This window comes from Ictidomys tridecemlineatus, chromosome 13 (assembly GCF_052094955.1).
Source record: "Ictidomys tridecemlineatus isolate mIctTri1 chromosome 13, mIctTri1.hap1, whole genome shotgun sequence".
Taxonomy (NCBI): Eukaryota; Metazoa; Chordata; class Mammalia; order Rodentia; family Sciuridae; genus Ictidomys; species Ictidomys tridecemlineatus.
Genome location: NC_135489.1, coordinates 39,174,414 through 39,201,197, shown reverse-complemented (window position 1 = coordinate 39,201,197; position 26,784 = coordinate 39,174,414). Strand labels below are relative to the sequence as shown.

At 36.3% G+C, this 26,784-nt stretch overlaps 1 protein-coding gene and 1 long non-coding RNA gene across 2 annotated transcripts in view; one reads left to right on the top strand and one right to left on the bottom strand.

The window, feature by feature from the left end:
• Nucleotides 1-26,784, bottom strand: part of LOC120886180 (uncharacterized) — a 90,721-nt gene that overhangs the window by 50,737 nt on the left and 13,200 nt on the right. The window lies entirely within an intron of this gene.
• Dsg4 (desmoglein 4) lies at nucleotides 1,090-26,640 on the top strand (the record flags this gene model as incomplete). The annotated part of the gene is given in 15 exon segments (XM_078030691.1): nucleotides 1,090-1,149; nucleotides 2,768-2,899; nucleotides 4,946-5,101; nucleotides 5,611-5,755; nucleotides 7,634-7,800; nucleotides 8,067-8,201; nucleotides 9,419-9,604; nucleotides 12,711-12,982; nucleotides 14,287-14,426; nucleotides 16,941-17,159; nucleotides 19,171-19,476; nucleotides 21,181-21,320; nucleotides 21,470-21,533; nucleotides 22,943-23,151; nucleotides 25,873-26,640. Coding segments are annotated over 15 exon segments (3,099 nt in total), but the record flags the coding sequence as incomplete, so codon positions are not given.

The window sequence follows — 26,784 nt, the reverse complement described above, 5'->3', positions numbered from 1 at the left end:
CCAGGGTGTCTTGTCCTCAATCAAAGCTCTCTGCCTTCAGACTTCTTCCTATAGTTCCTTGCCAGAGAGTAAGCAAGACTCTATTCTCTCTTCACTCCATTTATCTTCTTAAACTGTTTGATTTTGTGTCCTCATTTCTTTCAACTTCAAACAAGGCTGTTTGGAAAACTTTCATGTTTTCAGGTTTCGTATCTGTCTCTGATATTAGAAGTGCCTTGAAAAACAATGGAACAAACTTAAACTATCACCTTCCTGCAGTAATAGTCTCCTGCTGAATTTTCCATTTCTGTTAATAGTACTTCTCTTCTTCCAGAAAGTTAAGCTAAAGTCACCAGAATCATCTGACTTTTCCTCCCCTCAAATCCCTTGGTCTATAAGCCCTATCAGTGTTGGGGTGATATCTCCTTCTCTCTCCAGTGCCATTGCAGCACTGAGGATCCTGTTCTAAATACATCTTACCTAATCCATTGATAATTCCTAAGTGTCTTGAGGGCATTCTTTTGTAATCTTCCCTTATATCAATGTTTTAAAGGCAATGTTTTTGTCACTCCCAGCCTCTATCCAGTTAAATTCAAGCTACTTAGCCTGTTGCATAAAGCACTTCCTGATCTTCCTTCAAACTGACATTCCAAACTTCATTCCACGACACCTCTACCTTCCCCCTAATATTTACCATTTCTATAACATCCTCTGAAGCTTTGTACCTTTCCATGTGTTGTGGTTTTACTCTAGCTAAAATATTCTTCCTTATTAATTCCTCTTATCCAAACAGCTTCATCCTGCAATTCTCTTCAGAACCCCACTTCCCTATGAAGCCCCCCTCAAATTTGTTTTGATACCTTCAGTTGCCTATTTTACCCTTTCTTTGAGCCCATAGGTGCCTCCATTGAAGCAGGTATCTTATCATGTCTTACTGAAGAGTTATTCTTTCATCTTCCCTAAAAGTTTAAATGCCTTCTAAATTGGAAAGTCTTATCCATTTTCTATTACTCAAGTTTATTCTGTATTAGTAGTTAAATATATATTTAAGAAATAAGTTAATGAAAAATACTACCAATGCTTTTATAGCACTAAATATGAAAATGTTTGCTAATACTGTGCCTTCCATGACAGGTGGTGCTGGAAGTAAACAGCGAATTTATTGTCGAGGTAATGTATGATAAAATTATTTTCTCTACATAAAATTAAAAGAAAGCTGGATTCTATAATGTATCATATATCAAAAATTAGAATGTTTGAATCTGTAAGACATCCAGATCAAAATTAAGAGATATAACCTCAACCAAATTTAAATTGTAATGACAAAACCCAGACTCCCAAATTTCTATTTAGAGCATGGTTTGTGTCAGCTCAGTGTCTCCCGTAGTGACACCTACTCATCAGACTATGTTAGTAGCTTATTTACATGTCCCCCAACCAATGGCACAGCAAAAGAAGCAAAGAAACATTTTAGAATGGAAGAGGAGTTTTAGACACATCAACAAGAATGACAGTTGATGGTCTATGAATGAGGGAAAGATTAAAAATAAAAAACGTTTTTAAGTATCACTAACTAAGCCAATAAATAATGTGGTACCTTTTCAAGTGAGATCCACAGGGCTGGAGATGTAGCTCAGCGGCCAGTGCCTAGTATGAATGAAGCTATAAGTTCAATCCCCAGCACCAAACACACACACACACACACACACACACACACACAGACACACACACACACAGTGGGAGTCAGTCAGGAAATAAACCTACTCTCCTATTCTCTGTTGGTGCTTAATTTTATTATCATAGTTAATTTTCATTATAATTATCTCTAATCATTGGAAAAGATGAAATTACTTTTCTAATTTCTATTTACAAAATAGGAAATATGTATACCTTTCATGAAATTGTATTAAAATTAAGTGTAAATGCAATAGTTCTTGAAAAAAAAATAAGCTCCATTTATACAGAACATCTGCTTCCCCAAAAGTGGTAATTAAAGTCTTAGCTTAAGTAAACATATAACCGCTTATGCTTCAATAAAGACATTAGAACTTCCAAAAATAAATTCACATTATGTATATGTTTTCGATGTAGTAGCATTTCTAAACTCTGCAGTAGTTAGTATAAAATTGTTAAGCACTCACCAACAATTGTAACATGAAATTATAAAGGGACAAACATATAGCAAGCAGAGATACAAATATACAAAACTGAGAAGCCATAAAGACATGCAAAAGATTATTTCTGGTCCCATCATTTAACAATATTCTTCTAATTTTGTGATGACATATTTGGATGCTTAGCCATAGTGGTGTCTTATCAACAGAAGAAAAAATACCTTCCCTCTTTTAGCTGAGCACAACTATCTAACTACCACTTTTTAAGGGACATATTCACATGAAACAGTGACAATCTGCACTCTAGAGTTGGTAAAGTCTGGTCAGAGCTCAAGGAAGGGTGAGGTAGGAAAGGCCTCTACCTGGTGAGGCTAGATAAGAGAAAAACTCCACCATATGAAGAAGTATGTCCATTTTGAGCACACAGACAGCTAATGAAATTTGTTGCACTAGAGTCTTATAGTTAAAAGTAAGATGATTCCAAAATAAGTAGTAGTCAGAGGTAGGCAAGTTATATCTTTCCAGAGTTGTGATTAAGTTAAAAAAAAAATCCCTTTGTTCCTCAAATTCAACACAGTTGTTTCTTCTGGATGCTCCCGACAGTGTTAAATGCATGTCTATCCTAAGTAAAAGTGTTTTAACACTATAAGAAATATGAACCATTTTTGCTTAAGGTGAAAGAATTAGACATTGAAAATGGCACGACAACGTGGCAAACCGTCAGAAGACAAAAACGGGAGTGGATCAAGTTTGCAGCTGCCTGTCGAGAAGGAGAGGACAACTCGAAGAGGAATCCAATCGCCAGAGTAAGTGATGACAAGTGGGAATATCCTGAGCTGATCGCAATGCTTTTGTGCCGGAAAGCTCTAGAACATTTGCAGTCTTCAGTGTCCATGGTGAATTAAAAAGATGGTATGCAGTCATGGCTTGTGTTGCTGAGGCACTTTTTTGAGTATCACGTGCTGGGGGCTGATACAGAACAGAGAGTCCAAGTGGAAAGACTTGACTTGGCCAAGAAGAAAGACTTGATCTCTAGCACCAGTGGATTTTATGTGTTTGTGTGCTGCTCATAACTACATGTCAGTGTTATAGGAAATTTATGATAGTCTGAAGACTATATCTTGAAAAAAATCAAGGGTGTATCGCTTTTGATTAAGTCAAGCAAATAAAGATGACATCAGAAATGTTCCCATCAGATCTCTACAACCAGGAGGTACAAGGATATTAAAAGGCCTTTACAAGTCAAGCCTGATGGTGCCTCCTGTTTCCCAGCTACTCAGGAGGCTGAGGCAGGAAGATCACAAGTGTGAGGCCAGCCTGGTCAACATAGGGAAACACTGTCTCGTGGAAAAATGGTGGGGGTTGCTGAGGATGTAGTTCAATAGGAGACAGCTTGCCTAGTATGCAAGCTAGGGTTTAATACTGAAAAGGAGAAGAGAAAAAAAAGCTTAAAAAAAATTAAAAAGCTTTCACAAACAATGTCTACCAATAAGGAAGGAGAGCTAAAGAAAGAATCATATGTAATTGAACAATCCATGCAGACTAGGATCCACATTAACAACTTTGCTAGCTCTTTCTGGCTCTCTTGACCTTGGACTAAATTTGAAATCACCAGCAAATTTATCTACCAAAATTCCTGCTTTACAGCTTTACATTAAAAATAAAGTATCAGCCAGACATGGTGGTACATGCCAATAATCCCAGATACTCAGGAGGGTGAGGCAACAAGATTGCAAGTTCAAGGCCAGCCTGGACAACATAGCAAGACACTGTCTCAAAATTTTTCAATGGGCTAGGGATGTAGCTCAGTGATGGAGTTCCCTTAGATTCAAATGAACAGCAACAACAACAACAACAAATAGAGTAAGTATTAGCAATGAGGTTATAGGTGTAACCTCAGCTCAAGAAATAAAACTAGGCAAAGTGGCACACACCTATAATCTCAGCTACTTGGGAGGCTAAGGCAGGAGAAGCATAAATTTAAGATCAGCCAGGGCAATTTAACAAGACCCTCAACAATAGGGGCTAGAGAAAGCTTTTAAATTATTATTTTTAAATTATCATTTGTATTTTCATTAAATTCACAGTTACACCTTTACATTATTCTCCTCATATTGCACATTCTTTTTTATTTGCATTGTGGATATTTCTGAGTTTTCTTCTACATATGGAATAGACCTGAGCTAACTGAATATATTCTTCACTGACTTTAATTAATTGTAGCTGTTTGGATAATAAATACTAATCTTTTACCAGATTAGATAAAGTTTAGTATACAGATAAAGTTTCAAAATGAGGATGTAGCTCAGTGGTAAAGTGCCCCCTGGGTTCAATCCACTGTGCCCCCAAAAAAAATCCATATAGTAGAATATTGACCATAAAATCTATTTGGAAGAAGAATGACACAATAAATTAAATTTTTTAAATTTTCTAAACATTGTATTTCTCTTCCAATTTTTGAAAATTTATCTGCCATTTTGGCTAAATCTCAAATCTAAGCATGGTACTTATTAATATAACACATTTTTAAATGCTGACAATTCTGATTTCTTCTATCAGATTGCCTCTATAAAAACAAAATCAGAATTGAACGTATTGCTAATATAACAAATCTAGTATCAAGTGTGTATCCCATGTGCACATATACTTTCCACTGGGGCTGTATAATCATTTCATACAACCCCCCAACTAGCCTATCAAGTAATATTGTTGTCCTCACCAAGAGCTGATGTTTGAATAAGTCTTGTGCTCTCAAACCAAAGACCATCTGTCTACAATTCCCACTTGCTTTCATTTCAAGACATTCTGAGGATCATGATTTGCTTTCATAATCCTAACCACTTTGCTCATAGATTCGATCAGACTGCGAAGTGAACCAGAAGATCACATACCGAATCTCCGGAGCAGGGATTGATCGGCCACCTTATGGGGTGTTCACCATTAATCCTCGCACTGGGGAAATTAACATCACTTCGGTGGTGGACAGAGAGATAACTCCACTCTTCTTGGTAAGCCACAGCAGTGCGTTGAGATTTATTCATATTATTTTTTTTAAAAAATCATTTCAGCGGCTGGGGGGCTGAGGTTGTGACTCAGTGGTAGAGCACTTGCCTAGCATGTAAGTCATTGGGTTTGATCCTCAGCAAAACATAAAAATAAATAAATAAAGTGATTGTGTCTATCTACAACTAAAGAAAGAAAAAAAATTAAATCATTTCAGGCATATGGCTTACTTTTGATAAAACACTAAATTGAAACAAATGAAAGACGTGAGGGAGTGGGAAAAGTGAAAATGTATGTTTATAATGCAAGATTCTCTTGTGTGTTGCAGTATCACATGACCAAATGTCTTGATGACATTTTAATTGTAGACGACAATATGGTCTGACTTCAGTAAAAAGTTGTTTCTTTACATATTTCAGCCTGCACTTTCAAACATGTTACTTTCTTTCCTTTGGTGGAGAATGTCAATTTTGGGTTTGTTGTTGTTGTTGTTGTTTTTCTCAACTTTCCACAGATCTATTGCCGGGCTCTGAATTCACGGGGTGAAGATTTAGAGAGACCGCTAGAGCTCAGAGTCAAAGTTATGGACATAAATGATAACCCCCCGGTCTTCACACAGAACGTGTACACAGCCAGCATTGAAGAAAACAGTGACGCCAGTGAGTCAGAAGATGTCCTTTCTCTACTAAACCGTATCTAACTCCTTTCATCAAAAGCTTTAGAACAATGAAACTTAAAGATATTGGTAACTTAAAGATCGGAAAGAGCTCAACTTGCATTTTGAGTAAACTCCACAAACTTATAACTGAAAACTCAGAAAAGAACTCATGCCTAAAAATACTAAATATCCTCTTATTTTTAGGTATTTTTACACATGCAATTAAGCCAGTGCTTGCACCTTTCTCAAGTATTCAGGGGTTCACGGTGAACTGAGTTCCACAAGAGTAACCTGAGGAAGAAATCATGAATGTTCAATAAGGCCCCTTTCTGGTCTGTCCTCAAAATTATTGGCTGAACCACACCAGGACAGAGTGATGGTGCTGGCTACTCCTCTTCCTCACACACAGTCCTCTAACATCCCTTTCCCTTACAAATCCTGCCAAAATACCTCTAAGTCCATTTGGAGGGAAATGTTGGGGGAAAAAAAATAAGTTTCAGAAGGAAAGCAGATAAACACAAAATGTTTTTTAATGTAAAAGATAGGAGAACCTAAAGAGGCAGAGAGAAAGATTTGCCAAAAGGAGGCAAAACAGAGAGTGCTTCCTTGATGACATACTTCAGGACAACCTTGGTGAAAAAGAGAAGGCAATACCTTCAGCCAAGTAACCACCTTGCTGATGAGATGTTGTTAATGAAGTTAGCCAATTCCAAAAAAAAAAAAAAAAAAAAAATGCCGAATGTTTTCTCTGATATAAGGATGCTGATTCATAATGGGGTTGGGTGGGGAGCATGGGTGGGTTAGATGCACTCTAGATAGAGCAAAGGGGAGGGAGGGGAAGGAAGGGGCAGGGGGGTAGGAAAGATCATAAATGAGATGGACATCATTACCCTAAGTACACGTATAAAAACACAAGTGGTGTGACTCTACTTTGTGTACAACCAGAGATATGAAAAATTGTGCTTTATATATGTAATATGAATTGTAATGCATTCTGCTGTCATACATAACAAATTAGAATTTTTTTAAAAATCACAAGCTAAAAAAAAGAAGTCGTTAATGCTTCCTCCAGAGAGAGTAGTTACTGGCTAAAGACTGCAGGGCCAGGGCACAACCTGCATTTAGACTGTGATGGGTTGAATCCTGGCTCTTTCTATTCAAGGCCTCCCTGGTTATCTGGGGTAAGATTTTTTACTTTGGGACCTGCAAAGCAAAAGTATGTTAGGGAATCTGTCAACTCTGGAAAATGTTCCCCATGCACTACTGTCCCTGGGGATTGGCTTGGGATGCCTGTTCTTTGTCTCTGTGAATAATTTAAAATGTCTTATATTCCTATGAGCAAATCTTTTCAGTAATTATGTATTTTTGACTGCTTAGTAAAGTGCTATTATCTTCCAGTGTAACCAATAGTAATTCTCTGCTTTCTAGGTGAGTGACAATTAAGAATGTGGGTGCTCAGTAAATAATTGCAATGTTGAATTTAACTAAGTTATAATCTTTCTCAATTGGGCATTTTAAAATAGTTTCACGAGACCATAGCAAAAAATTGAAACTGACACAATCACTTCCTTTGACTTTTGATAGTCTCTGCACTCTTTTTCACACACTAAAGAGCACTATATTTACTAATTTACCATTTAATCATTTAAGGAGTAAAGTACTTTATAAATAGTAGAAAATTTCATATAAGTTTCATATAAGCAAATCTGCTGTATTAGTAATCACCAGTATAGCTGTGAGTTATGGAATATACTCTCATAGAAAACTCGAATGAAGAGAATTCAGAAGTCCAACCACTCTTCCTTTTTATGTCTACTGATTTGCTGAGTTAATTCTAATGGAATTCCCAGCCATTTTCCACCATTATCTTTATTTCTAGATGCACTGGTGATAAAGCTAAGTGCCACAGATGCAGATGAAGACAATCATTTAAATTCTAAAATCGCCTACAAGATCATCTCTCAGGAGCCTGCAGGTGCACCAATGTTCATTGTGAACAGGTACACTGGAGAAGTCCGCACCATGTCCAGTTTCCTTGACAGAGAGGTAAAGCCTTCTGTGAATGGAATGATAAGAAATAAAGAATTCAGTTATGAAGAGGCAAAGATGAAATGATCCATGTCTGCCCTTAATCCCATGTGAAGGAGGGATGGAAAACAATTCCAGTCATTTTTAATGAAAATTAAAAGATTACTCATATAGATTTTATTTAATGTGGATATTTTAAAAAGACAGAAATTGGCACTGTAATATGTTGGATTCTATTCAAGACAAGATCTAGGTCTTACAATTTTTTTTTCATCTTAATTAAGCAACACAGTATGTACAACCTACTTGTGCGGGGCTCTGACCGTGATGGAGCTGAAGATGGCCTGTCCTCTGAGTGTGACTGTAGAATCAAGGTTTTGGACGTCAATGATAATTTCCCCATCTTAGAGAAGACTTCAGTAAGTGGATATTCTTATTATCATTCTTCCATAAGTATCAGTAATCGATTTGCTTTCGATTAGTTAGTTAGTTCATGAGCCTGGTTTTGTCACTTGTATGGATGGACTCTGAATTTCTTATGTATAATATAACTTAATGTTATATATTCATCTTTTTAAATTATTTTTTAAATATTTTTAGATGTAGATGAACATAATACCTTTATTTTGTTTATTTAGTTTATTTATGTGGTGCCGGGGAAAATGAACCCAGTGCCTTGCATATGCAAGGCAAGCGCTCTACCACTGAGCCACAACCCTAGCCTCTATATGTTTATTTTTAACTCAATATTTCAAAGAAAATCTATCTGAAAGCAAGAACTATCTACTCCATATACTCTCCTCACAGAAATGTATAAATTCGTTGATATAAATCAGAATAATGTAATAGTAATATGTTCATATATGACTCATGGTTGGCTGAATTAATTCCACCAGAATCCCAAGCAGTCTCAACTTCAATTTTCATATTCAGGCATAAAAACGTAAAATGTAAAATACCAGGGACAAATCTGACTTGCCACCTGTTTTTGTAAAAATGTATTTTATTGATCATTCTTTTCCATGTTGTCTGTAGCTACCTTGTGCTTCAACCACAGAGGCAAAAAAAAAGGGATTTTTCTGGGCCATAAAACCTAATGTATTTGTTATCAGCCCTTTACAGAAAAAAATCTGATCCCTATCTAACAGAAAGGAATGGAGTCGATAAAAATATACTGTTGATAAAAATATACACACTCAGACACACACTCATAGAAAACTCTAATGAAGAGAATTCAGAAGTTCAACCACTCTTCCTTTTTATGTCTACTGATTTGCTGAACTAATTTTAATGGAATTCCCAGCCATTTTCCACCATTATCTTTATTTCTGTATGCACTGGTGATAAAGCTATGTGCCACAGATGCAGATGAAGACAATCATTTGAATTCTAAAATCAAGACAAAATGAGAGAGTGCCAATTTGATCTTGATTTCACATGCAGCACATGAAAATCTATTTTACTATCTTAGAATTATTTAATTCTTTTATTTATGATTGGACATTTGCCATTTAACAACAGTACAAACTCATTGACATAGTTCATCTTTAGCATTTTAGAAGATGACTATGTATTAGTAAATATCTTTTTGCTTTTGAAAATTCATTGATTATAAAATCAATCCATGTCATTTCAGTACTCAGCAAGCATTGAAGAAAATTGTTTGAGTTCAGAACTGATGAGACTACAAGCAATCGATCTTGATGAAGAAGGCACCGATAATTGGTTGGCACAATATTTAATCCTTTCTGGAAATGATGGAAACTGGTTTGATATTCAAACAGACCCACGTACCAACGAAGGCATTTTGAAAGTAGTCAAGGTATAGTATGGGATCTGCGATATTTTCTTTCAAAGAATTTTTTAATAATTCTCAGTGACAGAATCTGCCTTTAAAGTACTCCATAAAACCTTGAATGCAGCTTATATTGACATGTGTCTCAAGCAGGCCACTGTGTCAGTCTGACCCTTCCCTCCCAACAATACAGTTATTACTAAGGAAAAATAAGAAGACTGGTTTGTTCTCACAGTGCCCAGATCTATTTGAGAACATAAAGGAAGTATCTCTGAATTAAACAACAGCTGTGAATTTAGCAATATAATAAATAGTGGTACAGATTTCATGATATAAAACTTAACTGATTGCCAAGTGGATGAAATATGAACTAATTAATAACATGAGAAGGGGAGATCCTTCTGAGCTAGATTTGTCTGAAAAGCAGAGAGCAGGATTTAAGCAAGACCTTGTAACTGAGATTGCTACTATGTATAATGGCAGGAGCAAACACACAGAGGCAAGAAAACATGACACATATTTGGTTCCTGATAAGAGCCCTGTGAGGCTGTGCTAAGCAGAGGTTTTACATAGGAAAGAAAGAGAAGGAGGAATATAGATGTCGCATAGGGTTATTATGCTGAGAACCTTGAATACTGAACTCTCAGGGGTGACTTTTTTCTATATTTTTTCTTAAACTACTTTATTATTTTACTTCATGGGCAACAATGAAATCTAAACATTGATAAATTAAAAACAAAACCACAAACCAATAAAATCACATGAATATTCGTATAATGAGGGAATTTTGTTTCTCCAAGGAAATTGCCATTAACAATATAAACAACACTTATAGGCAGGAAAATACACACTCAGACACACACAGGCACATCTATTTAGGTTGGTACATAATATGCTTGTGATTATCCCATTTGGTCACTACTTTTTTCTGTTGAAGTTACTGTGAATTTTTTTAAAAGTATATTAGGAATCCATTTAGCCTTCACCTAATATAAACACACCATCTATGCATCAAGTATCTTTCCTTTTCTCAAGTGCCTGAAGCAATTTTTAAAGTATTATTACTTTGCCAACAAAATACAATCATGCACTGAAATCATGCAGTGTATTAATTTATGATAGGGTCACCAAAATTATAGAAGATATCTCTATAGACTTTTTGTCATTCAAAAAAACCCACAAAATTTTAAAATTCTTTCTGAAAACACAAGGACTCAAAGAATACACTATAGCCTTACTGTTTGAGAATGTTGCTTTAAGGTCAACAAACTTTGGCCAATAGGCCAAATCTGGCCAACTCTCTACTCTATAAATAAATTTTTTGTTGGAACACAGGTACATTCATTCATTTATACATTTTTCTCTAGCTATTTTCATACTGCAAGGGCTAAGATGAATACTAAGACAGAAATTGTACACAACTCCCAAAATCTAAAATATTTACTATCACAACTTTGACCAAAAAAAGTTTTCAGCCCTTTATTAAACACTAAGAAATGCTTTGGAATTTAAAAAAATAGCAATAGGCTTATGAGCTCAACTCTGAAAAGATCAAACTTACAAAAATAATTCCTATATTAATTAAGTCCTTAGGTCCTAAGAATCTGATTTAGTCATTCACTCCAAGAAAACACTTTGGGGTAAACAGTTTGTTATTGTTGCTCTTTGCAAACCTAAGATGTCTAGACACAATCAGAAAATTCTTGACAAAGGATCCCACTTGGAAAAAATAAATACAAATGTCTGCGTTTCCCCCTTGTAATCTTCCCTGCTAAAAAGAATATTGATCCTCAATCAACTTCCTGTCCCTAGATTCCATGAGTTCCTATTGTAGGTACAAATGTAGGCACACGTTAGTCTATTTGCATTACAGTCTGTTCATTAGGGAGAGAACTACTGTAATGAACAGAAGTGTATTTGTGCATATACACATAGGAAAACCCCAAGGGATTTCTCTACCAGAATAGAGTTTCCCAGATTTTTCATTTACTTAAAGATAACATGGAATTCTAGAAAATAAAAATTGAGTTGTAGAACAGGAATCTCTTCCCATTGAAAACTCATCTTTGAGTATGCAATTCCTATTTAGCTCCATAGTTCATATTATGTGCACTGGCACATTCATCTGTATTATGGTGGCAACTGTCAACAGATGTATAAAAGCAGTCAAAATCCTAGAACTCAAGGGTTTTAGCTGAAGTTCAAGTGAGGCATGCTAAGCCATGTCCCAACAAAAATTCATGTGAATTTCTGCTTATATTTCTATCTATCTTATCAGCACATGTGGAAATTTGAACTCCAAAATCTAATAAAACATTCATGATGTCCTGGAACTTCTCTGGGACCACAGACATCTTGACTTTTATTGTTGGCAAATGTGTCACAAGTGATTCTCACCTTAGCTTCCAGAGCACATCTGGATAGACATTGGCCAGCACTCCCTTGTTTACAACGGCTTTTTCTCTTGGAACTTTTCATGTCACCACATCAGTCACTCTAGATAAAATGATTCTATTCATCTTTCACCCAGCAAACCAAGTTCAAAGGTTATTTTTCTCAGGGTGTGGTATTTACTTTTTTGAATGAGCTCTATAAAGGAGTCTTCTTATCCACCAGGCCCAGTGCAATTAATTTATAGTGTAGGGCTGACTATAATACTCCTAAGTTCTTTAGAACTGTTTGTGTCATTTTTAAAAAATTATTTGTTTAATTATGTCAGATATTTTGACTCCTTTAATCTGCTCTTCATACTTCCAACAGATTCTCAAATGTGAGTTCTACAAAGGAAATCTGGGTCCTATTGATTTATTCATTCAATGGTTGTGAACATTTTTTATTTCATTCTAAATTTATTTTTTATTTTTTATAAACTGTTCATTTGTATAAGGGTTTTTGTATAAGAAATTCAAAACTAGACTCCAATTTAAAGCCACAGACTTAAATGACCTACATACCTACCTGATTATACCAAAAGACAAAAAAGAATCAGATGCTAAAATACCCAATGCAGTAATTACTATTTTTCCCATTTAAAATCTGAGTTGCATAGCTCCTGGGCTTTAGTCCTGGTTTCTCCTTCTATAAAAAAAGAGTTGTTGGCTGTTTCAGAGTTTTTCACTTTTCATTATTTTAGACCCTGGATTATGAACAAGTGCCTAATGTAAATCTTGGTATTGGAGTTAAAAACCAAGCTGATTTTCACCACTCGGTTGCTTCTCAATTCCGAATGCACTCAACCCCTGTGAGAATTCAAATTGTTAACGTGAGAGAAGGACCCACATTTCATCCAAGTTCCATGACTTTTAGAGTACGGGAAGGAATAAGAGGAGATTCCTTATTGAATCATGTGCTTGGCACATACACAGCCATTGATATGGACACAGGAAATCCTGCAACAAATGTCAGGTACTGCCAATGCTTGATTCATGTTGGTGTAGCCTGATTCTGGCCATTGTTAATTTATGTGGTATCTGCTAGTGTATTTTGGTTATAAATACTTTTTTAAGACTTTGTTTTGCTCTTCTTTGTATGAATATTTCTTTAAGAAAACTAGTGAGTGTGCCATTTGAAATTTTTTTTATAAGAGCTCCAATTGATTTTAAGATTAGTTGTGTGCAAGGAACAATTGTAGAACTAAAGATCCACCCAAGTTACTCCAGCAGTCTCTTTGATCTCTTGTACCCAGTTGTACTAGCCTGGACTAAGGCTGATTAAATCATATTGTAGACAGAAACACACTCTAAAGATGAGTCACTGCTTGTTTTCTTAAAGCCTATGGGTGTCTATGACTTTGAGACTCATTTCAACCCTCTGCTTAACCTAAGAGGAAAAAGAAAAACAATAGAAAAAGCTAAAACATGGTTGTTTCAGAAATTTAATGAACATAAAGAGTCACAATGGGAGAAATAGAAAGGTAGGTATGAGGGGAACTAGGTACATAGATGCAAATTAAAACGATGTAAAACAGTGAAGTAGATGGGTCTTCTCTATATGCTTCCCATCTCTCTCCTTTTATTCCTTCTAATATTTTTGTAGTCAAGAAAGTCTATTGACTTATAAGTTACTTTGATATTAACAGTTTCAACTAATTAAATAACAAGTTAACAGATTCAAAAAAGTATGAAGCCTGATGGTATAGGGGAAAAGAAGAGGAATATCAAATAAATGAACTGAAGATTTGAAATTATGCCTTGTACAGAGACCCAAATCTCCCTCCAATTAGGCCAAGAACTTTAAATCCATTAGCTATAAAAAGACCCAGAGAGAGAAGCAAGGAGAGCTCCCAAACAAGCCAGCAATGGGGTTCTCTGAAATCAAGATGCCCTAAAATCCACAGCACATATACTAAGTATGCCACATGTAAAAATGAATACACCATATTTGTTTTTTAAAATAAATAAAATATATTTAATATTGCTATGATTTAATAAATAGATCTGAAACTCATACATTTTGTTAATTACACTCAGAGCTAGAAGAGTAAGAATGATGAAATTTCAATATTTATTGTCAACCTGTGCATTATTACATTTAATATTGGATTCTTATTGTCATATATATATATATATATATATATATGCCTTTTATAAACCAAGACAATTATCACTATAAAGCACGCAGAAACAATATGTTTACCACATTGAATCTCTTACGTGATTTTAAAGTATTAATTTTCATAAAAGCATAATGATGAACTTATTTAAAAACAGGTACGTCATAGGGCATGATGCAGGCAAGTGGTTAAAAGTTGATTCAAGGACTGGTGAAATACAATTTTCTAGAGAATTTGATAAGAAGTCAAAATATATTACCAATGGGATGTACACAGCACAGATCCTGGCTATAGATGGTAAGAATATTTATTTCCAATATTTAAAAAAATTAATCCTATTGTATTAAATATTATAAATGTTATTATTCTTATGTTGATATATGAGTCACAAAATATATCGTTTAGTGGTATAGGCAAGACTTAAGGAACGTTCTAAGCACCTAAGATCAAAAACTGAATTTAACTACACATAAATTTAATTTACACTTAGGTATAATTTATTTCACCTACTTTCAAAAAGAATTTAATATGGTTTACAGAATAAAATATAGAAGATAAAATATATATATACATAGGACTGGGGAGTTAGTTCAGTGGTAGAGAGCTTGCCTATATGTGTGAGGCTGTAGGTTTGGTCTGCAACATCACCAAAAAAAGAAAAAGTATATAGGTTTGTTTCCATTTATTACCTCATCTCTTAAGTATGACTAATCCCACCTTCAAGTATGTCAGGAATGCTTACCTAAAGTAAATTCTACAATCTGTGCACAAAGTTCACTGTGGGATCACCTGCTGGGAAGGCAATAGTTATTTTAGAGCCACCAAAACTGAACTACAATGACAAATTTGCATAAGTACTGTTTTATTAGACGTATTGCCCAGAATAAGATACTATGAGCCATGAAAGTACCAGATTATTCCAAATAGAAGATTCAAATGTAAAGCCTAGAAGCACAAATGCACTGAATTAATTTGTAATTGAGCCACTTCCCACATGAGAAAATCTATTACACATTCATCTGGATGAGTAGCAACAGGATTTGTTGATTTTTCAGCAGTTAATGATTCTTCAGAGCAGTGCCTAGGAAACCAGCTGCTACAGAACAAAACAGAGATAGGTCAGTAACCAGGAAAGAAGGGGAAAGATAGATGTCTCAAACACATGCCTAATGTAAGATAAATACTGTAGGTTTGCACTACTTTTATATCTGATCTTTACAGTAGCCAAACGAGAAAGATACAATGAGCAGCATAAGATTCAAAAAGAGACCGTGATTAAAGTCCAAGCAATGGGCCACAGATTCTGGTCTTCATCCTAAGGGTGTAACTTTCAACATCTGAGTCAGTTTATGAATAATATTTACTATCAGTATTCGAGAAGGAAATGGATTTTAACCACATTGACCACACCCCATGTTTACATATTGATTATATTTGAAGCCAATCTTCCTAAACTAGAATTAGAAAAGTAGTCATTTCAAGTGCAGAAAGAGAGTGAAAGTGTAATCAAAATGTACCCATGGTAAACTAAACACAGGCTCATCATTTGTCACCTGAGCAGTGTCTGCATGGCACAGAGATATCCAGACAGTTCTGTTTTGACCCAGGCTGCCTGTCCATCATGAATGAAGACAGAACTCCGGAGGAACCAAACTGCATTGGAGAGTAGGTGCTGTAAGCAATAGCTTCAGCTTTGGTTACTACACCAGGAGGCCATAAGAAAGCAAGGAGGACCAGAGAATGTCAAAGCAATCTATGCGATCATCTGATGTCTCTCTAAGGAGAGACTGGGTGAATAAATACTTTAGACAATCTATTGCTAAATAGGGTATCAGAACAGACTGTACAAAATCATGCTAGACTTGGATAGCTCATTGGTTTATTGTCATTTGGTAAACTCAGTGACTCCACTTAGATACACACACAAAAGCGATAAACAAAATCAATTAACTTCTCAGAAAATGACGCAGTAAAGTCCTAGAAGTGATAATGTTCTGGTCTGCAAATGATGAGAAAACCAAAGTGGGTTGCAAAAGCAAACATGAAATTCTTTATTTACCATCAGAGAATATAGAATTAAAAAGTGGACCAGGCACAGATTCCTAATTCTTATCCCCTGGTTTTTCCAATAAATTATGTTAACTAAAAATCTGTTTCAAATGGGTTAGGAGGAAAAAATCAAATAGATTCACATTTATTTTCAGAAGTAACATTTCAGAGAGAAATAGGAAGGGATTCAAATTAACAAAGAAACAGAAAGAAAAATACACAACTATTTTAATTTTAATTGCAGTTATTTCCAACACCTAAGTCTCCATAAGCATCCCAAATGGAAGGTTGTCACCTGGTCTGGGCGACCCTAATTTATTGGGACAGTGTGAGAATAGAAAGCAGTGAAACTTCTCTAAAGAAGGACATTTAATTTTCCACCTTAGGATGCAGAGATTCTAGGGGAATGAAATGAAGATGAAAATCACTTTAGGAAGAGTGAACAGAATGCATAAGAACCTCAAGTTAGGAAAAAAATTGTTCCAGCAACCCCAAAAAGGTTGGTGGTGTAGCTCAGTGGTAGAGCATTTGCCTGGCATGAGCAAGGCTTCGGGTACAGGTCTCAGCTCTGCCAAAAAAAAAAAAAAAAAAAGCAAAAGAAGCCAATGTGACTGAAATGAAACACACAAAGGAAGAGCAAGAGTGAAAGCAGGTTGATGAACTGGTAAACAATTCCTATATACTGTGGCATCATCATGAAATATGAGACAGAGTTTTCTCCCTGGCACCATTTATCTCAACACATAATGCTTTGCTTTTCAGATGGCTCTGGGAAAACAGCTACGGGAACCATATGTGTTGAGGTTCCTGATGTCAATGACTACTGTCCAGTCATTTGTTCTGAAAGCAGCACCACCTGCATGGTTTCTCCATCAGTCCCTATCTATGTTAGTGATCATTCTTATGGGGCTCCCTTTACCTTCTGTGTTGTTGATGAGCCACCAGGAACAGCTGACATATGGAATATCGAACCAATAAATGGTAAGTGAAATGTAAACTTGGTCACTTTAAGTCCAAAGGCAAAACAGTTACCAAATAATTAGGTAAGTCATTTCTATGTCTGTTTTTCATAATTCTTCCCATGTTCACATTAAATGGAAAAAAAAATTCTCATAAACACTTAGGATACTTGAGGGAAAATTTAGACTGAAATAAAAGTCAAAATGTTTCATTAATACTGCATTTATAAATAGTGGTATATAAATAACAGATACCAGTTTACCCATCATTTTATATAGATAGTGAGTAAACCAATATTTGATCAGATTAAATAAACAGAACACTTAACTAAATCACCTAATGTCACAGTTCCCTATTCTGAATAATTTCATGCATGTCATTAATCTCTGAAATTTGGGTATTCATGTAGACACATTTATATATAGTCTACTAAGGAGCACATAAGATCCATGAAAATGTTTCTAATCGGGAGCTATTAGTAAGGATAAAAATTTAAACCCAAATTTCCCGGTATTAGAAGAAAGGTTGAACAAATTCTGGTACATATTATTAAGATGTGGTACTACACAGCCATTAAAATTAGAATCATGCAAAGTATTTAAACACAAAGGAATGCATAAACCAAAGAATGTGAAGCGAAAGACTCATTCTGTGTATCTGTGCTGACTATAGGTACATAGAAATGAATGTCTGACATTGATTTTTTTAAAAAATCAGTAAATTTTAAGCAACATACCATTTTATCTACCATGGATTCTTTCTCCTGAAACATTAATTGTATAAATGGAAAATTAAATACTATGAGAAACCTAATTTGGACTAAGATAGTACCCTGAGTTCACATTTATTTGGGGCAATACAAAAAACTTTGAGGGGTACCAAGGCGGGTGTCAGACTACCCTCAAAGTGAGAGAAAATACTTCCCACCACTCTGAGACCATCATTCACAGATTTCACAGAATGGAGAAACCCTGAATGATACTGGAAAAAATACTTGGTGTAAGTCTTTATTTATTTATTTATTTATTTATTTATTTATTTGGTGGGGGGGGCAACAAAACCACATCAATATTTCAAAAGCTAAACACATTAAAGAAATTCCACTAAAATCAAGATAACTCTCAATCTACCTTCCCCTAAAAAGCTTAATAGACCATTCTTAAATGATAATTGCTAGCCACTTTTTTCTTCATTCATATCCTAGGTATTCTGAGTAAAAAATATCTTTAAAAACTGTTTTACATGAAGGTTGGCAAAGGTATACAAATGACATTATAAATTTGCCAATAAATATAACCACACCAGAGAGAATTTTCCTAGAATCCATTTTAATGTTGAAGAATACAATGAACTTTGTCTACTTGCTGTGATGTTGCCTTACTTGATTCTTATTTTGTGCACAGGTTAGATTTTGGCAGACACAGCTGGCTTTTTATAAAGCTGACTGAAGGTAATAAACCATCACAACAACAACAAAAAAATATGTGTTACATTAATCAGTTACTATTAACATTAGTTTGTTACTATTCATATTTTAGGTAAAGATTTAATCATCTCTAAACTTTCCCTGGGTTAATAAGTATATATCAACCAATGTTTAAGCAATATTTCACATAGAAATTCATAAGCAAGGTAGCACAAAGAATTAGAATAGCTATTGAATTAATTTTAAATGCAAAGGCAATTAATAAATAACAGCTCTAAGGAGGTTATTTTGTGAACTGTAATACTCAGTAGGAAACTTCCAATATTTTTTTCAACTAAATATAATTCATCATTAGACCAATTTTATTGAGTGTCTATCAAATTCCAGGTATTGTTGTTCCAGAATTAACCAACAGAGTCCCTGCCTGCTTTGTAGAAATAAGCAGGGAGCAGTACTGAACAATTAATTATAAATGAAAATATTAATCAAAGGAGAGGATGCTTTATGACTAAGAGCATGGAAACTTCGGTTTCTAATTTAGTCTTGGGTATTAAGAGCCACCCTCAGGGAATTTTAATTGATTCTGTTTCTTCTCTTCCTTTTCAGGGACCTTTGCAATCCTGACGACTGATGAGGTGATATCTCCAGGACTTCACCAAATCCCAATCCTAGTGAAGGACAGCTATAACAGGGCATGTGAATTGCCACAGATTGTGCAGTTTGATGCCTGCAGTTGTGATAGCAATGGCATATGCCTGCACTCTAGCACTCCGGGTATCCATATTGAAGACATCAGCTCATCCCCTGATGACATGTATGGGACAATCACTGATGACCAAGCTGGAGATTCAAATGTTGGTCTCGGACCAGCAGCAATTGGCATGATGGCGATGGGTGGCTTACTTCTGCTCTGTAAGTATTGTATTAAGTCCACCTTTTCAGCAGTTCTTCAAAATAGGGCTGTCACCAGGCACACCAGGATGGCTAGGCTCACGTGGCTGTTTCTTTTTGGAATCTATGGCAATTTTTGTGTGCCCTTGGAAATAAACGATGGGGCTGATAAGGTAGGCATCTATTCAATAATGGTAACTGACCTGAAGTTAGTGAGTGTCCTGAAAATGAGAAACCATGCTAATCACCAACATAAATATAGAAGAGCATAAAATAAGCTTATAATCGGAATTTCATCAACATGCTTTAAGAGCAGAAAAGCAAAAGCAATTAATTCAAAATAGGAATGTTGGGAAAATATTCATGGAAGAAATGGATTTTCAGCTGGCCTTTGAAAGCTGAGAATTTTTTTAGAAGGATGATGTGTGTAGGAAAGCCAAATAGCCATCTACAACAAAGAAAAAGCACAAACAGAAGAGAGGCTAGGAGTATATCCCAGCATATGCTTAGCATGAGTGAGGCCCTGGGTTCAATCCTCAGAACCAAAAAACAAAATAAAACAACAGACAGGAGGAGGATGGAAAAGCAGAGCACACTCAGGAGGTGAACAGGCTAAAAAATAGGTCGGGGGCCCACGTGGAGGCACGTTCATGATATACCAAATGTTCTGGGCTTTGGTCCACAGGCAACAAGGAATCAGTAAGGACCTGGAGCTCAGGTGATCTGGTGACCTGCTGTCTATGATGCAATAGGATGCTTGGAATCGAGTTTAGAAAAGGGAATTAGCTTCTGGGCTCTGAACTAAGACCATGGCAAGAGCCCCAAGCAGAACTTTCAAAATGAAGTTCTCCTCTCTCTATATCTTTTTAAAAACCATGCAGAGCCTCAAAACAGAAATACTTCACGTATTTTAGGTTGCCCTTGCAAGACTTAAGTTTCATGGGGTTCAAACACTGGTTCTAAAATTAAAAAGGATTGAACATGTGTTAATGAATGAGCACAAATTAAAACATTATCATTTCAAAGTATAAAAAATTAGCAACTGACTTTTGGACAGCCTATCATCCTTAAAATAATCTGTGATTTTGCAAAGCTATAAAAAATAATGGATGATGCTCAAAATAATATTAGAGACATTTTCCCAAAACACAATTCCAGAGCAACTGAGTAGAGATGGCAGCTAGCCTTTAAATCAGCTGTTCTCAGCCCTAGCAGTACATAAGAAACACCTAGAAGGCTTTATAATCACTTACATCTGAGCCCTAACTCAAAATGAGACCTAAGCCCCTGCATGTTTAAGCCTTTGGGAATTTGAAGGTTAAAACCCAGAATCAGCTACATTTTCTGCAGGATAGCACTAGAATTTCATTAGTCTTCCTAACTTGAATAAGCTACCAACAGGCTCAGGAGTCTTGGACTAGAGGAAAGGGTGGACTTTACTTTCCTAATTTATCAATAAAGTGTCTGAATTAAGTGATCTCACACTCCCTCCATTTCCATTCTAAAGTCCTATGTGATTTGGTAAGTTAGTATTTATAGACATGGATATGTGTTCTCAATCCTGTAGGAGCAAAATTTATTTTATTTTAGTATTTATCCTAAATATTTTTTATCTTAATATTTATCCCTTTGGTTCTAACCATAATGCCACAAAAAAAAATGAATTCATTGGCTTCCTAGATTGAGTGACAGACTTTAACCCTTACTTATTGCTTTCTTGGGCAGTGTCGCCACTCTTGCTGCTCATGTGCTGCTGCAAACGAAGACAACCAGAGGGCCTGGGGACCAGGTTTGCTCCTGTGCCTGAGGGTGGAGAAGGAGTGATGCAGTCCTGGAGGATAGAGGGGGCCCAACCCGAGGACAGGGTAAGTGGTCTGTCACTTTGCAGAGAAGCACAGAGTTTAGGTGGAACTTTTGCATGCTTTAATAATTACCCATGACACAAAAATGAGTGGATGTCAATGTTAAAATGTTTAACATATTTGTTTTAAAATCTTTTTTTTTTTCTTTTCAGGATGTGTCCAATATATGCGCACCCATGACAGCTTCTAATACCCAGGATCGTATTGATTCCTCTGGTCAGTGAACGACAAATTTTGTTTTTCTTTTTCAATTTGCAAAATTATTCAACTAAACGTATCTCACCTAAAAGTACCTTATAAAAAATAACATATCCAGCCAGGTACAGTGATGCATGCCTGTAATCCAGCACCTCTGGAGGCTGAGACGAGAGTATTGAAAGTTCAAAGCCAGCCTCAGCAAAATCGAGGCACTAAGCAACTCAGTGAGACCCTGTCTCTAAATAAAATACAAAATAGGGCTAAGGATGTGGTTCAGTGGCCAAATGCCCCTGAGGTCAATCCCTGGTACCCCTCCCTCCCCCCAAAAATATCTGTCGATCTCCTTAATGGATCGTATAATTACCGGGAAAGTGATATGTTCAAGTGGCCACTTTATTTTTCTATCTTAAACTTGACTTTTACAACAAACTCTGAAATAAGAGTGCTTCCATTTGATTCCTGGCTCAGCCACTCATTAGTAATAATAGTCCCTGGGCAAGACCCAACTTCCCTGAGCCTATTTCCTTCTCTTTAAAATAAAAATTATCACAATACCTACTTCAAAGTGTAGCTAGGAGGAATAAACTAAACACACACAAATATTAAATATGATATCAAAACTTACACATATATTAGGTATGATACAGGTAGATGTCACAAAATATACATGAGAATTGTCCCTGACAGAGCATAGGCTCTTACAGGGATTATTTACAATAATATAAATAAGAACAAAAGAAAAAGCAGCAAATATGTTCTAATAAAAATTGAAGAATTTTCCTTCAATTCACATGTTCTTTTGCCTAAACAGTGTCTTATACTTTCCTAACTTACCAGTCCCACCCCCACTTTAGAATACTGAAAAATACCCGGATATTGTGCAATGCTGGAACCAAATAGAGAGCTGCCCCATTCTGAAGCAGACATGAGATTTCTTTTCCTTAGTATCCCAAGTCTGACACTTTCCATGCAAAGATATACATTGACTGAACATTCCTGTGAGAATTCCAGCTCTCCATTCAGTACCAGTGTGAATGAGGACCTGGAATTCCAACTGTTGGAAATGCAAGTCACATCCTTTTAGGGGAGCTGGGGCACTTGCCAGAGGTAGCAAAGGCAGGAACTGGCACCAATGCAGAGACCCCGCTCCTCTTGGCAAGCTCTACACCTCTAAGTCTAGAGGAGAAGGTTCTGTGCATACACGAAGTCTATCTCCCATAACTTGCTCCCTCTGTATCAGCTACTTTTGTTTTCTCACCAATCCTGGAGATTCTGGGTGTAATTCCTGCTGTTCTTTGCCTGGTTTTCCAGAGCCTGCCTGCTTATTGTATGGTGTGGAGGGGTGGAAGACAGCAGCTGGCAATGTTTGGGGTGCATGAGCAACGCAAGCAACTCAAGCACTATTAAGGGACATCCTCTCTTTTCAGAAATCTACACCAACACCTATGCAGGTGGAGGAACAGTTGAAGGAGGTGTGTCAGGAGTGGAACTCAATACAGGCGTTGGAATGGCTGAGGGCATGGTGGCTGGAGGAACTATGGGGACATTGAGGAAGAGGAGTTCTACCATAGGCACCCTGCGGGAGTATGCAGACACCGGCATGAACATGGCCTTCCTGGACAGCTACTTCTCAGAGGTAATTCTCTTACGCAGTTACACACAACATATCTGTGACTAACCATGAAAACAAGGGCAGTGGACCCCTCCAGAAATACATTCAAATATTCTTAGACCTATCCTAATCTTAATAAAGAAACAGTTTACTTCTCCTTAACATACATAAAGCCAACTCACAGCAGTATTACATATTCAGTTGCCATAACAAAATTTAATACTGTAAAAAAGAAAGAAAAACAAAAGAAAAAAAGCTAGCATTCCTCTTCATTCTCCACTTCTCTTTTCCATTTTCTTGTCTTCTGTTTCCTTCTGATTTCTCCTGTGTTTCCCATAGCATCAAAAAACAAGAAGAATTCTGATCAAAAAAAAAAAAAAACCACCAAAAAAATGTGCATTCATGTCCTCTCTTTATGATGTCCCATCTGTTCTCCAGAAATGGAGAAGAATAAATTAAAAGTCAAAACTGGGAAGTGAAGGGAGTGAAAGCTCAGGTACACATATAGCATCACCACAACTTGGTTACAAATGAGGACCTAGAAGGGAGGTCACCCATCCTGCCTTCCACTAGACTCACTCTCACAAAGAAAAAGGGTCATAGGTCTATTAATGAGCATCCCAAAGAAGAAAGGCCCATAGTCACCGAGTTTGCCTAATACAATGACATAATGGGTAAATAAATCTTGTGTATCCTATTCAGAAAGTTTAATTTGCTTAATTAGCAATTCATTGGATCTCATATTTCAATAAACCCATTTTATTCACCATTACTCAGTCATGAATTTCACCACTGCTATTCACAAAAAAAAAAAAATGCTGAAGATGTTGTTGTAGATGTAAACTATATCTTAAAATTAGTAGTTAAAAAAATACTTTTGCAACAAGCTGGGCTCAGTGGTGCACACATGTCATCTTAGAGACACAGGAGACTGGGACTGGAGGATCTCAAATTCCAGGCCAGCCTTAGCAACTTTGTGAAACCCTGTCTCTTATTTAAACAAGTAAAAATACTGTTTCAGACCATAAACTCATTGAAATGAATGGTAGATACCATTAATTCATTCAACGAACAGGCACAAAAAATATATCATAGAAGAAATATTTTTTTAAATTATTCATAAAACCCCACCAGTATCAAAGGTGCTCTACCACTAATGGCAAATTGCACCTGGCATTTTTCCTTTGGTTATCATCAGTGCTTTATGAGACAAAATAAAAATGTGTTCCCTTGTGGGAACTGAGATCATCCTTCCCAAAACATTTAGCTCGACACTTTAAAAATGGTGCTAAATTTTTGAGGTGATTTCAGGAGACTCAAGCTCTCCCTACCCCAACGTGAGCCTCTGCAAAATTTTACTAATGCTTCCTTCCTGCCACTTTACACATCTCCAACATCTACCCCTACACCCCCCCCCAACTAATTTGTGTTCCATGCGTGCAAGAGGAGATTACCCTCTTACTGAGGAGTCATTCCAAATATTACATAACAAAGGCTTAAGGTTATTCTTAACTCACGAATTGTTGGTACAAAGCCTAAAAATCATTCCATTTCTAATGGTAGAATTTAAAAGCTGGATCAGAGGGGAAACACCATATTGTGTAAAAGGGAAAATTGGATTTGAAGTTTTATTTTAAGACTGTGTGGGTCTTGGGCAAGCAATTCAACTCTTACCTTCTCTGGGCTTGTAGTTACTTTATAAGGTAAACAGAAGGTTGAACTATATCAAGGGATTTCAAATGCTGTTCTGCTGGACCTGTAAGATTCCATAAGATTTATTGCTAAGTACTTTAGATAAGGCTTTTTCGAGTTTTTTTTTTTTTCTTTCTGATTTTAAATAACAAAGACCATTATAGGTGAGGGAAGAAGGAAGAGAGCTGGCACCTCCTCCAAACAGGGAGATTCTACTTGTATCTGTTCTATTCTACATATTGTGCTCCAACCTAAGGTTTCATTTTAAATGTCTTTCTTTAAAGAATAATTTGAAAATCATGGTAGATGATCTTTTAGTGCCTTCCTTTTTATGGAACTAACTCCAGGGATCATTCCAGCTATCTCAGCTCAAGCCACATAAAATTTCATGAACATTCTAACACAAGTCTCTGTAGCTCAGAAAGATATAAATCTTTATAAATGCTTTCATTTCAAATTGATCAAATATCTCTCTTTATAAAAATAGTTTGAACATAACTAAATACAATTTTATTCCAGAAACAAAAGTCTATAACTTCAAAAGATTTAAATATTAGTTTTGATTCAAATCTGAACAAAATATAGTCATTATCATTTATTAGTTTTCAAATAAGAGAAATTCATGTTTAATCCTCAAATTGAATGCATCATTAATGCAATCTGATCTCCTTTTTAAAAATTCCAGTTATTTAGTAATACATTAAGTGCTAGTCTTTTTCCTCAATTTATTCCTTAATTTAATCTTAGAAGTCTCTGAAGCATTGCTATTAGTCTTCTTTGATTATTATTTTTGGGGGGCAGGTACCAGGGATTTAACTCAGGGGCACTGGACCACTGAGCCACATCCCCAGGCCTATTTTACATTTTATTTAGAGACAGGGTCTCATGAGTTGTTTAGCACCTCGATTTTGCTGAGGCTGGCTTTCAATTCACAATCTTCCTGCCTCAGCCTCCCCAGCCTCTGAGATTATAAGCGTGGGCCACTGGCAGGGCTTCTCTGATTATTTTAAGGGAAAGGAAACTTCTACTTCTCCATTTTTCTTCTAATTTTAGAAAGCATACGCATATGCAGATGAGGATGAAGGCCGACCAGCCAATGACTGCTTGCTTATCTACGACCATGAGGGAGTTGGGTCACCAGTGGGCTCCATTGGTTGCTGCAGTTGGATCGTGGACGACCTGGATGAAAGCTACATGGAAACTTTAGATCCAAAATTTCGGACTCTTGCTGAAATCTGCTTAGACACCGAAATTGAGCCATTTCCTTCACACCAGGCCTGTATCCCTATCAGTACTGACCTCCCTTTGCTGGGACCTAATTACTTTGTTAATGAATCTTCAGGAATGACTCTCTCAGAAGCTGAATTCCAAGCAGAAATGGCAGCCTCTGAACCCATGATTCATGGGGATATCATAGTGACTGAGACTTACACTACGACTGACCCATGTGTACAACCCACAACAATTGTTTTTGATCCTCAGCTTCCTCCCAATGTGGTAGTAACAGAAACAGTGATGGCACCTGTCTATGATGTTCAAGGGAATATTTGTGTGCCTGCCGAGTTAGCCAACACACACAATGTATACTATGCCGAGAGAGTCCTGTCTAGCCCTGGTATGCCTGACGTGAACAATGGTAGCATGACTGATGGTTGCATGGGACCTGTGATGAGTGGCGGTATTTTGGTAGGGCCAGAAATTCAAGTGACACAAATGGTGAGTCCAGACATTCACATAAGCCAAACCATTGGCTCTACATCCCCAATGACATCTCGACACAGAGTAACAAGATATAGTAACATACATTACTCCCAACAGTAAGTGATTTATGACCAGTATACTAGATGCTGATCTTGCAGCCTAATAGTCACCAAAACATTCATCCAAGATGTATAATGTACTATATTTAAAATGTTAATAGGCAACAAACATTCAGATGTTCTAAGTTTAATGTGGCTTTGATTG